Source organism: Rhea pennata, chromosome 3 (assembly GCF_028389875.1).
Source record: "Rhea pennata isolate bPtePen1 chromosome 3, bPtePen1.pri, whole genome shotgun sequence".
Classification (NCBI taxonomy): domain Eukaryota; kingdom Metazoa; phylum Chordata; class Aves; order Rheiformes; family Rheidae; genus Rhea; species Rhea pennata.
The window spans coordinates 128,301,248-128,315,877 of record NC_084665.1 but is presented as its reverse complement, the minus strand read 5'-3'; the positions used below and the strand labels follow the sequence as shown (position 1 = coordinate 128,315,877).

Here is a 14,630-nt window from a genome sequence, read left to right as displayed (position 1 = left end):
GCTCCCGAACGCACGCAGCCTCCACGCCCAAGGCTGCCCCGCTTCCTGGCCGCGCTGCGCCTGCTCTGCGCGCAAACAGCCCGCGCCGAGCCCCCTCCGAAGAGAAAAGGAAGGAAAAGGCCAGGCGCAAGCGGGACCGCCGCCAGCGCCCCTCGGGAGGCGCTCCCGAAAGAGGCCCGGCTTCGCGGTCTTGCGCGGGGAGGCGAGGGGGGAAAGACGACCCAACGCGCCTAGCGGGCGCGGACGATGCCGGGGGAGCCGGGTACGTTACAGAACGAGGGAACGAGTCGGAGCGCCGCGCGCCCGCAGCGGAGCCGACCGCGATCCCGGGCGCACGGGAGCCCTTAACCTCATTAGAGACTTACTGTGCCGCTGCCACCGGAGGCTTTCCGAGCGCTCTGCTACTCGTCCCGTATCGCCAAGGCTCAGCGGCCCGATCTGACACCGTCACTAAGCAGCTATCAGGCTCGCTCTTCGTGTCAGCCTCTCCGCACTATTTGCTTAGAAAGGATTAAGCAGCCTTATCCATGCTACCATCTCCCCTGGCTTTCGAAAACAAGAAATCTCTTCTATTCATAGCTGCATGTAATGAATATTTATACGCCCAAATCTCTATTGCAGAGATCTGTCACCGGATTATTCAATTTAATAATACTGCTGGGATAACTAAAAGGCCCGTATAATTGCTAATCTCAGCCAACAAGAGGGCAGCAGACTGAAAATTCCCGAGGACGCGAGGCCGGAACGCGCCCGGAGACGCAGAATTAAGGACTCGGCAGCGCACAAACGCCGCCTCTTCCTTCAGGCCCGCCACCGCGTCGAGGGGCTGCACTCCCTCCTCGGCGGTACCCGCCTCGGCACCCTCCTTCCTCGCTGCTTCCGAGCTCTGACCTGGGGAAACAGACCCGGAGCAGGCGGCCGCGAGGCAGAGCGAGCACCTTCCCGGCCCGGATCCGGAAGGGTCAACCCACCTGGCCCTGCGACTCCAGCTTGACCTCCTCCGCGGCAGGCGCCTTGGGCAGCGGCACCGGGGTGGTGTTACACGGATCCATCTGCTCCGTCTTCTCCACCTTCACCTTCACGTCGTCCAGGCTGAGGGCCGGTGCCGCGGCGAGCTCCTTCTCGTCCTTGTCTAGCAGGTAGCGCAGGAGCTGGTGATCCTTGACATCCTTTTTCTTCAAGGCGTCGGGCTCCAGTTTGATTTCCGGCGTGGCCGGGAGCTGGCTGGGAGCCGAGGGGGTGCTGGCGGGGTTCGGGGCGTTATCCTTCTTGTCGTGCTCCATCGCCAGGGTGGTGATGTCGGAAGGGCTGCCCTCCTGAAGGAGCCGGTGCAAAATCTTGTGCCGCTCCGTCAGCGAGCTGTGCGAGGAGGGACAAGTGCTGCTCGGCGGGTTGCCGGCGGCCAGGCCGCCAGCGGCGCCCGCGCAGGCGAGCGAGTCCTTGCAGCTCGTGTCGGCGTCGGCGTGCCGCAGCTGCTGCTCCGCCGTGGTGGCCAGCAGCTGGACCAGCTTGTGGCTGGTGGCTTGCGAGCACTTGCTTTCCCCCTCCGAGAGTCTGTCACCGGCATGAAGCACGCCCGAGTCCAGGGCTTTGCCATCGCTCGAGCCGCCGTCCGACTGGATCATCTCGTTGAGGATGGAGGCGATCTCTTTGCTGTCCTTCGACTCGGCCTTCATGGGCTGCATGCCGAGGCGGCCGGGCGAGCTCTGCGAGCTCAGCTGCCGCAGCACGGGAGGCGGCGTGGAGTAGCCCACCGGCGTGCCCGGGCCCTCGCTGAGCCCCTGCATCGAGTTCAGCGGGGCGCTGGCGAAGGGCCTGCCGCCGCCGTTGCCACCGCAGCCGCTGCTGGCCATCCCCACGGGGGAGTGCATGGTGGGCATGGTCGGGGAGAAAGGGTTGTTGCTGGGCACACGGGGCCTCGGTACCAGTCCCGGGCTCACCCGATGCCTAGGAGACATGAACTGCGGTGGGGTAATCCCTGGACTACTCATGGGGGAGCTATTGAGGTTCAAAGTGTGGTTACTGTTCTGGGGACCAGCTTGTCCCTGACTTAAGGCAACGTTGGCTCCTATCTGGTTACCAGGTGAACACCCAAAGCTTGTCTGGCTGGTGCTGGAGTTGCTGCTGTGGAGGCCGGAGCCTGGCTGCTGGTTTACGTTGGTCGCCAACATGCTGCCGTTGGATGGAGGGATGGAGGGTGGCAGGGCCATGCCTTGTCCTGGGGAGATGCTGGGATTCAGCGAGGGGCTCACCCGGGGCAGGGACAGCCCCGCGTTAGTGTTCTCCTGGGGCGAGAGCATGCCGTGATCCCTGCAGAAACAAGGGGAAAGGAGAGGAGAAGTCACACAGTGCCTTGCCCAAACCTTCAGTACAGCTCAGACTGCTTCTGCCTCCTCTTTACGCAGGCACAGAGCCTGGAGAGCAGTAGCTTGCCAGCTCTGGTGGCGTCAGACATCCCCATTCCACCACTGTTTCCAGATCTGTTTCAGGAACGTGGAATGAGTGGAGCAGCCCCACCATCTCTCCAGAAATGTAATACCATGTGCAGGATCACAGCAGCTCTCTGGCTAAATCCTTCAGACGTCACCTTCTCCAGACTTAGGCTCTAGAGGATGCTAGAGGAAGGCTGTGCCGGCAGTATTCCCCTCCAACCCAGCCTACTCGCATTTCTCTAACACAGTCCAGGTCCACAGGCTCAGCTCACCTGGTTCTACCTGTTCTTCAGAGCCTCTCCCTCCTGAAATATTTTGATTAAGTTCTCCAGGGCAAGGCAGAAGTCTGAGGCATGTCTATAAACCTCCACGCATTACTCCTCCTTCGCAAAGGGCGAATAACCAATGAAGAGTCGTAGAGCTGCTGCTAGGCTGGTTTTCAGACCCGCCACGGGAGCTACATCTCCAAACCAGCACCACAAACCACGAGCGCATCCATCCTCCTTCCACCGCTACGGACCAGCGCTCTGAGTTCGGGATCGCCCGCCCAGGCCCTGCTTTCGCCCGACTTTGCCCGGCGCTACTCGGCGGCAGCGGCGCCAGAGCTCACCTGTCGATGACGTGGATGCCCATGATGAAGGGCTGCATCTCCGGACTGGAAGGGTAGCAGAGCTTACACTTGGTGTGGGCGCTGAGAACCGTCCCGTCGCTCAGGGTGAACCGGTACGAGGGGCTGAAGGCTGTGCCGCGGGTCATCACTGAGGGACAGAAACAGAAAGACAGGGCGTACGCGCCGATGAAGCCGAGCCAGGGACCGACAAGCTGCGACCCCGGCTGCTGCCGCTGCGACCCCGGCGGCAGGAAACCTTCCAGCGGCCCAGCCGGCCTCCCTGCGCATCCCGACCTTCCCCGCGCTCGCCCCCACTGCACCCCAAGGGGCGACGGCGCCTGAAACCACGCTGTTGGCATGGTTTTACCCCAGTAAAAGCAAAATTAAAGCAAAAAACACAGGCTGGGGGGATTTAGATGCTGAAGATGGTGTTTACATGCAGCACTAGAAAGGAGAGGGGGGGAAAAAAAGAAAAAAAGCATATTTAGCTCAAAGCAATGCCCGAACGGGGCCTGCGGAAGTTGGTCTCAGTTCTTTCTTTCCCAAAGGGCGCAAAGAAACCTCTCGGCTGGGACGAGGCAGAGGCACACCGGGCAGCGGAGCGCCGCGCGCCGCCGCGTCCGCGGGCAGCCTCTCCGGCCGGAGGAGCTCTTCCAGCGGTACTCAGCCATTTCGCTTCGTCCGCTGGCGCTCTGCAGTTATTACTGCAGTATTTGTCTTTCCAGACAGCAGCTATCTCGCAACAAGGACTAGGCAGCAACTGCTTCGAGCAGCTACCGCTGCTCAGCGTGAGCGAGAGGGGGCAGAGCAGAGGAGCCTGTTACCTTCTTGAAATAGCTGCTTGGCGTAGGACGGCTCTCTGCCCTGAGGCTGGAAGAAAGCGTAGATGCACTTCCGCACTAAATCTTCCCAGCCCGTTCTGCCGGCAGCTCGCAGGGAACTGGTGTCAATGGAGATGATTTTACCTGGGTGGAGGGAGAAGAGCCGCGTTACTCCAGCGCGGACCGGCTGCGCAGCAGGTCGCAGAGCTATCTATATACGTAGAACGGCAAAGAGAGCGGCTGCACGCACGCGACGGCTCTCAGGCAGCTGAGCAGCCGCGGCGCTGGAAGACCACAGAAAGAGGAGTTGAAACCCCCTCTCCGGTTACCAGCGCGGAGCGCGGCCGCCCTCGCAGGTACCGCGGCCGTCTCGGCGGCGCACGGACGGATTTCGACGGCGGAAGCGGGATGCGGCGCTGCTTCCCGGCAGCTCGCTCGCTCCCTCCGGGCTGCTTCGCGTCAGCGCGCGCCCGCCGCCCGGCCCCGACGGGATGACGAGCGCGGCGAGCGCGGCGTCCCTGGCCGCCCTCCGACGTTACCTGTGGTGTCCTGCTTGGTCACGAAGGACTCGGAAGGGGCGACGGCGGCGGGTCGAGGTAATCTTCTTGCAATGCAGATCAGACACGACTGGAAATCTGCCAAAACAGAGCAAGGAGAAGCGATGAGGATTGGGAGAGTCAGATGTTACAGCCACCACTGGCAGTTCAAAATTTTAATTAAAATAATGCTGCTGTGCTCGACTGCCACGTCCCACCCTGGAAGTGTTTACCCCGAGCAATCATCCAGGCCTTCAAAGCGAGCAGGCTCGCTCTAAACTCTATAAAGTTTGCTGGAAGAGAGAGGTTTCCAGCTTTTGGAGAAATTAATTGCAAAGGCTTTTCAGATCTGGCAGCATCGTACAATAAAAGTCAGCACTAAAAGCCAGCAACTGTCAGCTTCAGGCAAAGTATTTGGTCATAAAATATCATAATTTATTCCTTCCAGTCATGATCTCCTGTGTAAACCGCAATGGATTAATTCAGCTAATGCACTGGAAAATAATAGCTGGTATACAGAGCTGGGAGCTGCGGCTCTTGCAGGAGAGCAGAGCCGCCGGCGGCCGCGCGGGCCCCGGAGGCAGAGGCGCGCGAGGCCGGCAGCCGCCCCGCGGCGCTCCCGTGCCGGGCGCTAGCAGGGTGGGGAAGCGCCGCCCGCCCGCCCGCCCGCCCTACCTTCTCCTTCCTCCTTGAAGGACTTGGGCTGGGAGACGGTGAAGCACTGCATCACCTCGTACCGCTGGCGAGCCTCCTGGTTCTCCGCGCCCGGCTCGTCCGGGGGCCGGATCAGCATCCTGCAGCTGAACGTATGGCTGTTGCGCCTCGTCGCTTCTTGAGGCCAAGGGACTCCGTTCACTGCGCAGGGGCAGAAAGGAGGGCGAGAGGGAGGCTTGCGGGCTGCGACCGCCCGCGAGCGCCTCCCGAGCCGCCCGGCAAGGCTCGGCCGCCTCCCGGTCCCCTCGGCTTCGCGCCCCGCGGCGCACCCGCCCGCGCAGGCTCCCCGGCGAGCCGCCAGCTCCAGCGGACCCCTCCGAGAAAGGGACGGGGCGGAAAGAAACCCAAGGCTTGAGGCCAGAGCAACGCCCTCCCCGTGACTTCTTCGGACACCGCTGGAAAACATCGCTCACCGCACCTTCCCACGAACCCAGCGAGCCCCACGGCTAACGAGCCGCGCTTCGCGGCGCCCTCCGGGACGGCCGCGCCGCCCGGATTACTGTATTCTCCGGGCGCATGGGGAAACCGAGGCACGGAGCGGCGCAGCGACGCGCCGAAAGCCCCAGCTCTCGGCTCCCCGCGCAGCTCTAGCGAAGTCAGCTTCGCTGCCCGCTCCGCAGCTCCCAGAGCCGATAAATCAGCAGCCCGAGCCGGCACGTCCCCGGCGCCCGCGGGGTCCGCAGCTGCAGAGCGGCTCCGAGGACGGTCGCTGGAGACCGGCGCCGGCACCTCCCGCGCCTGCATCTTCTCACTTTGGGGGCCGACGGTAGGGAGGTCCCTGCTGCTGCCCGCAGAGCAGCGAGGCCTCCCGGGGTCCGTCAAAGCGACTGCCGATCACGCTCCCGAGAGCCGGCGGTACATGAGCCAGCACCGAAAACCAGCGGCTGAACCGCAGCGGCACGTCCCCCGTTTCCCCACCGCGTGCTCGGAGGCACGTCGACATTTCTGTTATCAAGCGCCGCTTTAGGAGGGCACCTCGGCTGTAAAAACTCACTCCACTTGCGGACCCGGCGTTTGAGCTCGCGCCTCAGCAGCAACAGAAAAAGCAGCGGCAACAAAACACTCTGCAGCGTTTGTTTAGCTGCTCAGGAACTGCAAAAATCTGGAATTTAAACCGCAGATTTTTTGGTGAGGCCTGCAGAACTGGCTTCGATTTTTGTGTATGACCTCGTCTTCTCCACAAACTCCTGTGCACCAATGTAAGGGCAGACTGTGCTGACCCTCTATAAAACCTCTTCGCAGACATCTGTATTCACCCCAAGTGATTTTGCTGTCAGCAGATTAGGAAGCTTTCATATCAACTGACCTACTAGAAGAGCTGAGGGACTCGTAACATCCAAGTGCAAGGAAGAAAACAGCCATTCACAACCTCAAACTAGGCAACCAGAGGGATAAGACTGAGCCAGAGTCTTTGAAGGCTCAACGCGATGTGTTTACAAATTTAGAGGCTGAGGCTCAAGACATCCTTGTGTTTTGCAACTTGTTCTTCCATGTGAACTCATTCTTCTACTGCATGCAAGTGTCCTCTTTCAGGTCCACCCGAGGATCTCCACATTCAGTCAAGGAGTAAAAAATTGGATTTTGATTGAGCCACATATGCCTCCATCTCAGTGTACTTCCAGCTTCACAGAATTGGTAAGGTTGGAAGGGACCTCTGGAGATCATCTAGGCCAACACCCCTGCTCAGCAGGGTCACCTAGAGCAGGTTGGACAGGGTTGCATCCAGGCGGGCCTTGAACAGCTCCAGAGAAGGAGACTCCACAACCTCTCGGGGCAACCTGGTCCAGGGCTCCGTCACTCTCACAGGGAAGAAATTCCCCCTCACGGTCAGGCAGAACTTCCTGTGCTTCAATTTCTGCCCATTGCCTCTTGTCCTGTCACACGGGACAACTGAAAAGAGTTTGTCCCCGTCCCCTTGACACCCTCCCTTCAGGTACTTGTACACATTGATCAGATGCCCCCTCAGTCTGCTCTTCCCCAGGCTGAACAGGCCCAGCTCTCGCAGACGTTCCTCACAGGGCAGGTGCTCCAGCCCTCTGATCATCTTTGTAGCCCTACGCTGGACTCTCTCCAGGAGCTCCATGTCTCTCTTGGACTGGGGAGCCCAGAACTGGACACAGTACTCTAGACGAGGCCTCCCCAGGGCTGAGTAGAGGGGCAGGATCACCTCCCTCCACCTGCTGGCAACACTCTTCCCAATGCACCCCAGGAGACCATTGGCCTTCTTGACCACAAGGGCACCTTGCTGGCTCATGGTCAGCTTGTCATCCACCAGCACTCCCATACCTTTCTCTGCAGAGCTGCTCTCCAGAAGGTCAGCCCCCAGCTTGTACTGGTGCCTAGGGTTATTTTTCTCTAGGTGCAGGACTCTGCACTTGCCCTTGTTGAACCTCAGGAGGTTCCTCTCTGCCCAGCTCTCCAGCCTGGCCAGGTCTCTCTGAATGGCAGCACAGCCCTCAGGTGTGTCAGCCACTCCTCCCAGCTTGGGATCATCAGCAAACTTGCTGAGGATGCACTCTGTCCCCTCATCCAGGTCGTTGATGAAAAAGTTGAACAGGATGGGACCCAGTCCTGACCTTTGGAGAACTCCACTAGCTGTAGGCCTCTAACAAGACTCCATACCACTGATGACGACCCTCTGAGCTCTGCCTTTCAGCCACTTCTCAATCCACCTCACTGTCCACTCATCCAACCCACACTTCCTGAGCTTCTCTAGGAGGATGTTATGGGAGACAGTGCCAAAAGCTTTGCTGATGTGAAGGTAAATACTGTGACAGACAAGAAGAGCCTGCTCACTGCTGGAAGTGTCTTCGGGTCACACTGCTGGAAGTGTCTTCTGATCACACTGGTTAGTGTCTTCTGCTGTCAGGGCCACCAGGTGGGCTTAGTGTCACCCAAGGGTCCTACTGCTGCCCCGACCCTGCCATCATTTAAGATAACCCTGACTTTGCAGTAACCTACCTGGGGAAGAAGTTCATCTGATCCTGCAGACAGCTGACTTCTCCAGCAGAGCTGCACATCCCTGGCCACATTGAGCCATGCCAGTGGAGCAGCAGAAGCCATCCTACATGAGCTGGGACAAGCACCCGGCCTCGATCCCCCAAGCCAACACCTCCAAACACTCCTTAAGTAGAAGCCTGAGTGCACCGAGGAGCTTTTATCCGAGCAGAGCTCCACCCATCTTAGCAAGAACGAGCAGCTCTGCTGGCCTAGAAGACGGCAGTGGCTCCAAGAGCTGTTCTGGTCTTCGGCCCCTCTCAACTCCCAGCCTGCTGCGGCAAGCCCAGCCCTGCCTCCGGGGGTCAGCAAGCAGCAGCGTTTTGGGCAAACCACCCTCAACGATGCCCCACCGAAGTCAAAGCTTCGCAAGCCACGTGTCCCATTGGAGTCCGCGGAGGTTTCGGGCTGGGGAGCCGGGGCAGCTTCCTACTGGGAGCTAAATCACGGTGCTGTTGAGCAAGCATGGTAGTTTTAAAAAAGGAGCGTGCACACCAGTGCTGTCCCCGGGCTTTCTTTAATCCTGCCCCAGCCACTGGGGCTATTACTTCTTCAAGATCTAGTATTAATTTTATCCGTATAGGAATTATTTACCTCGGCAAAAGTTTCTGGCTCGTTATCTGGGTCATGTATTTCCGTACGCAGCAAAACCGCACCAGAAGCGCCCGCTGCCGTAAGGTGAACTTCACTGAGGACAGAAGAGCCTTTCGACAGCACTCTCCAACCGCCGAGCGAGCAGCGCGCTCCCGACTCCCCGCTGCTGCTCCCAGGACGCCGTACCCGCAGCAGCGCACGCCGGACCGCGACGCGCGCTGTGATACCTGCAGACGGGCCTGGGGCGTCCAACAGCCGGTGCCAGAGCCCAGCAGCGCCCCGAGGCAAAGCAGGCTCTCGCCTCCCTGCGAACTCGAAGCCACAACGGGACCAAGACCGCCTTACCCGAACGAAGGCGGGAGAGAGCCAGCCGCGCGAGGGCTTTCTTACCTAGCGACTTGGGCAGCAGGTTCTTGACGAACTCGGCGTGATCGCCCACGTGCAGGATGCTGTAGACGCTGGTGTTCATGAGCTCCTCCTGGTTGTAGCCCAGGTAGCTGGTCACGTTCTCGGAGACGAAGACGATGCGCCCCTCGCGGTTCACCACGAAGAAGAAGCCGTCCAGGGCCTGCAAGGGGGGACAGAGCGGTGAGGGCGGCGGAGCCCCGGCGCGCCGGGGCGGCTTCGGCACTGCTGGGGTCCGGCCGTCACGACTGCAGACGGCAGGTGCAACCCGGCACAACCGGCCCTTCGCCTGCTTTAGCTCATATCGCCCTGGTGGTTTCGCTCAGCTCTCCCCCCGCCCCACGGTTTCCACCCGCCTTTTGGTCGCGCGCAGGATCCCTCTGGGCGGGCGGCCGCCCCGCGCCGCGGGCTGCGGGGCCCCGAGCGAGCCCCGCGGGCCCTTTGCCGGCGGTCAGGCAGCAGCTCGTTCGCTCGAGCCCGCGCGCAGGGCCCCGAGCCACGCGCCGAGGCGTCCGCGCTCCCCGGCGCGCGAGCCCGGGTCCGGGTCCGGCCGGCGCGCCGCCGCAGCGAGCACCCGCGAGCAACTTGGAGAGCACGGGGAGCGAAACCACGCGGTCGCCGACAACCGGCTTCTGCTGCAGCGCGACGTTCAATGCAAGAAACGGGAAGCGTTTAAAGAAGCGAGGCGAAAAGCGAAATCTTTTGTCAAAACGGTTCTGGCAGATCAGCTGCAATTTGCCGTCTTGGCAGCCGTTGCCAAGACGACCAGCCTCTGCTCTTCGGGCGCCCGAAAAAGAGCCAGGCTCGCGCCGCGCGCCCGCGCCCCGCGGCGCCGCTTCCGCTCCTGCCCCCCGCCCCGCCGCGTCCCCGCGCGCGCCCCCTCGCCAGCCCCGGCCAGCAAAGCCGGCGCAGGAAATCCAGGTATTTCAGCGAGGAAGAACGGGCGGAAGGTGGCACCCGGGAAGGCTCCCGGGCCAGGGAGAGGGGGGGAAGTGGCACCTTGCTCGGCTCGTGCCCGGCTGCAGTCCCGCGCCGTGCCCAGGTGCAAACCCTGGTGCCTGGCTGCAAACTCTCCTGGTGCCGAGGTGCAAGCCCTCGCAGCACCTGCGGGCGAGCCATCACGCCTGGCTGCAAATCTTAGTGGCACCCAGCTGCAAACTCTCACATCACCTGGGTGCAAACCACCATGGTGACTCAGTGCAAGGCCCTCACACTGCCCAGGTGCAGGCCCTCACCACACCGGGGTGCAATCCCTCGCCATACCTGGGTGCAGTCCCTCACCGTGCCCGGGTGCAGTCCCTGGGTGCAGTCCCTTGCCGTGCCCACGTGCAGTCCCTGGGTGCAATCCCTCACCATGCCCAGGTACAGTCCCTCGCGGTGCCCAGGTGCAGTCCCTGGGTGCAGTCCTCGCCGTGCCCGGGTGCAGTCCCTTGCGGTGCCTGGGTGCAGTCCCTGGGTGCAATCCCTCGCCATGCCCAGGTGCAGTCTCTGGGTGCAGTCCCTTGAGGTGCCTGGGTGCAATCCCTCGCTGTGCCCGGATGCAATCCCTCACCATGCCCGGGTGCAGTCCCTCACCATGCCCGGGTGCACTCCCTGGGTGCAATCCCTCGCAGTGCCCAGCCGCAGTTCCACGCAGCACCCAGCCAGCAGCACCCAGTCGGGCTCCACCACCCGCATCTGGCCGTGTCCCTCACCCCTCTCAGCAATCCTCATTTGCAGCTCGTTCTGGGGAGGGACAGGGGAACAGGGCAGCAGGCACCCCTAGGTGAAACCCTGCAGGACCAGGGTGGCGAGCGTGGCTCTGTGCACGTGACGCTCGGAGCTGCCCGGGGGCTGCTCTGCCCCAGCACCCAGGGAATAAAACACCCTGCTGTTAGGCCAGCAGCAACCCGGGGTTTTTCCAAACCCGCCTCAGCCGCAACAGGCTGGAAGTCGCTGCGGTGACATTTCCAGGGAGAACAACAAAACCACAACCTGCTTCTTGCGGCCAAGCTTCCCAGAAAAGAAACCGCAGCCTCCGCACGAGCGGGCCGGAAATCTGCCGGCTCCAGCGTCTCCCCAGGGCTTCGCCCGTCCCTGGGGCGCGAAAGCTGCTGTCCCCGCCACGAGAGCCGGGGTTCAATCACCTTGCTCCATGCCACGGCTTCCCCTTGCATAGATATGCAAAAATACGTATCTATGTAACACAAGAAACATCCAAAACACCCCCAAGGAGATATCAGATGTTCCTCCGTGTAACTGCAGAGATCACCCGCGCAAAGCCGAGCAAACCCCAGTTTCCTGATGGGGCAAGAGCCCCGAGGTGCCCGGGCGCTTGCGCCTGCTCCGAGCGGTGTGCGCCCCCGCTGCATCCCAGTCCTGTATTTTTCCTTATTGCACCTCGGTAACCCGCACGCTGCAGCACCGTAGCGCCGTCAGCTTCCGACGCACGACGTGAGCTGGGTGCTTTGCCCTCGCTGCTCACTCTTGCTGCGTTCAATTCTCCTTCCTGGGGTCCGGCCTGGGAAGAGGAAGTTTTTCAGCACGTCTCCAGGAGCCACGGTGCCCGGAAAAGGCAGGCAAAGCCTTCGTCCCCGCAGGGCAGCCGCTGGGACGACGTCGGGGACGGCCCCTCCGCTGGGCTTTAATTCCCAAAGAAACGCGGGTAGGTTGCAAACGCGCAGCAGCTTCTCCAGATCCTTCAGAGAGGCAAACACGCGGCGGGGGACGTCTCGAGCCGCGCGGCCGCCTCCCGCGCGGACTCAAGCATTCGGGCGGCTCTCCCTCCGGCGCTCGAGGAAGCGGCGCGGCGCGGCACGGCACGGCACGGCACAGCGGGAGAGGTTACGCAGGTCTGGCAAAGCCGTGAAACCTCGACCTTCGGCGCTGCCCTGGCTTCCCGCGCCCCGGGGCGCCGCCGCGTCCCCAGAGCCCCGGCGCCTCTCGCGCCGTCTCCGCGCGTTTCCCTTTCCAGCTATTTGTTGGGCTTTGAGCAGAAATCACAGGGTAAATCCACGTTCTGCCGGCAATTATGCTATTATAGGTAATTACATGAAACAGATTATTATCCTGCGCTCTTTGGTCTGGGAACCTGTAATTTTATAAGCCACTTTAAATCAAACAAGGTCCCGCCGGGAAGGTGCCGCCTCTGCCTGACGGCACGGCCGAACGGTTCAGGATTTGGGGGTCGTCTCCGGGAGCAAACGCGTTTTCGGCTCGGCGCAACCCAGCGTTTCCACCGCCGTTCCACGGCCCCGCTTGGGACGCAGACAACCCCCGTGTGCCGCTGCTGCTGTTACACGGCTCTGCGGCACCCCTTGGGTTTCAGGCGCGCGCGCGGGCAGGTTTCCTGCTCCGTCAAGCCTGGTTAAGATTCACCTTCTAAATAACTTGCTCAAGCAAAGGGCTAAAGTAAGTTTACCTGCGCCTCAGGCGAGAGCAAAGCGCCCTGCTGCTCCGCACTGCCCGGTGGGCAGGCGGCCGAGCACCTACCTCCAGCAGCAGCGGTCCCAGCGACTCCTTCTCGATCACCCCCTGGCTGCTCGACGAGATGTCCGACTTCTGCACTTCGTCGTCGGCCGCTTTCTCTGGAGCAAAGGAAAAGGCACATTTCAGCCAGAAGAACCGCGCTCTTCCGACCGAACCGTCACCAGACCCAAACAGAGCATCGACCGCTGAACTCCGCGTTTCCCGCCGCACCGAGGCAAGGGACGGCACGCGTCGGAGCCACCTTTGCATTTTCCTTTAATCCCTCGATCCAGCGAAGGGGAAAAAGCTGGAAGAAAGAGATAACGTCGCTTTTAATCACAGCAAAACACAGGTACTAATTAAATCACAGCCGACCGCGAGCAGGAAGGAAAAACTCGTCTTGAGCAGCAGCCTCGAGAAATGCAGCAGGGACATGGCGGAAAGGAAACGGCACGCGCGGCTCAGCCCACCTGCTCCGGAAGGCGCGGGCCACGCCGGCACGGGACGAGGGACGGGCGGGATTCCCGCGGCGGAGCCGGGAAAGCGGCGGGAGCCGCAGATGCCGGAGCCGCAGGGAAGCGTCGCAGCCGGGCGAGGCACGACCCGGCTCCGCCGAGAAATCCCGGGGGTGGGCAGCAGCCCTCTCCCCCCCCCCCCCGGAAAAGCAACAGCGAAACTGCGGGGACGCTGGTGCCACCGCCCTCGCGAATGCCTCGGCGGCTCCGGTGTGCAGCGTCCCTGCGAGGTCGACGGTCCCAGCTCGCGGGAGGGTTCGACGCGGTTTGCGACGGGGCACAAATCAGGAGTCTCCGGCTAGCGGGAAAAACAGCGTGACGCTCGGGATTGCTCCCCGATAGCCCCCGCACCCGACGGGCGCTAAGGACAAGGCTCTCCCAGGACCGCGCGCCCCGTTTCCCACGCTCAGGCCCCGCTTCCGCGCTGGGCTCGCGGCCAGCGGCACCCACCAGCTTCGGTGACTCTGCTTGGAAAGCAGCAGCACCTCGTGTGCTCATGAGCTGGTGTCAGCTCCGAGGCAGCAGAGCGCCGAACCCTGCCCCGGGCTGCCCCGGGCGCTTCTCCTCGAGCCGATGGGCGCAGCCGATGGGCCCCTCCTCGGGGCCACCCACCCACCCACCCCGGGACGGAGCGGCAGTCCCGCCGCGAATCCCGGCCCCGTTTATAACGCGATCGCCTCAAACGGGATTAAAAACGGGCTTTTCTCGCAGCCCAAAGCTTTCAGTTAATTAAAATCAGACGGAGGAGACTCGGCGCAGCCACGGACCGGCAGCGTGACAGAAAGCCGTGCCATCAATTAGTGCCCACTGCGGCACTCGTCAGGCCGGCAAAGCCAAGGGGAAACAAGGGCCGTGAAAATAAGCTGCTCGGCAGAAGGCTTTCGAGGGCGCTGAGGGCACCTTTCGGCGCGGCGAGAAGAGCCGTTCGCAAAGGCACAAGAGCGGCAGAAGCCGATGGCACGAGCAGAGGGGAGCAGCGCGGAAGAGGATCCCGGCAGTATAAGGGGGAACCTCTTATTTGTCTGGTGTTAACCAGTACCCAGCCAGGAAGGCTCATCCAGTGCCACTTTTCCAGCAAGAGGAAGAGCCCAGAGGGTCCACGCTTGGCTCCCTGCTGACGGTGGCGGTTGCCCGACCGCCTGCAGAGACCTGGGGGCTTCAGCTCCCGCTCCGAGCGCTCAGGCCCAGCCTCCTCCCGAGTCCCGTGGATGTCCGAGCTCTCTCCTCCCCATGTGCTGGTCATTAATGAGTAGGGGAAGATCAGTCAGCTCTGCTGGGAGAAGGATGGGGCTGTGCCATGCGTGGCACTGCCTGGGCAGGGGTGGCAGATGGCCTGGCTCCTTCGTGAAGCCAAGGCATCGGGACAAAAGCATCACGTGAAGCATCATGCTGAAGAATTCGGTTCGGGAAGTCATTTGCAACAGGCTACGCAAACAGCTTTAACGAACCTATTAATTTATGAAGCTTTTCCTGCTCATAGATGATGTTCTTTACATCAGCTATTCCCCTAGCAGTATCACCCGCAGAAGCTGGTGTGAGGAAACCCTCCCAGTGACCCC

General features: G+C 61.7%; 1 protein-coding gene across 4 annotated transcripts in view; it reads right to left on the bottom strand.

Moving 5' to 3' along the window:
• Positions 1–14,630, bottom strand: part of NCOA1 (nuclear receptor coactivator 1) — a 125,852-nt gene that overhangs the window by 13,691 nt on the left and 97,531 nt on the right. For all 4 annotated transcript variants that reach the window (XM_062573316.1, XM_062573315.1, XM_062573318.1 and 1 more), the window contains exons 5-11: positions 12,581–12,675; positions 9,095–9,272; positions 5,075–5,254; positions 4,403–4,498; positions 3,867–4,007; positions 3,043–3,190; positions 972–2,310 (exon numbers count right to left, since the gene is read on the bottom strand). In XM_062573316.1, the coding sequence (XP_062429300.1) occupies positions 972–2,310; positions 3,043–3,190; positions 3,867–4,007; positions 4,403–4,498; positions 5,075–5,254; positions 9,095–9,272; positions 12,581–12,675 (2,177 nt within the window). The remainder of the gene's footprint in view (positions 1–971; positions 2,311–3,042; positions 3,191–3,866; positions 4,008–4,402; positions 4,499–5,074; positions 5,255–9,094; positions 9,273–12,580; positions 12,676–14,630) is intronic.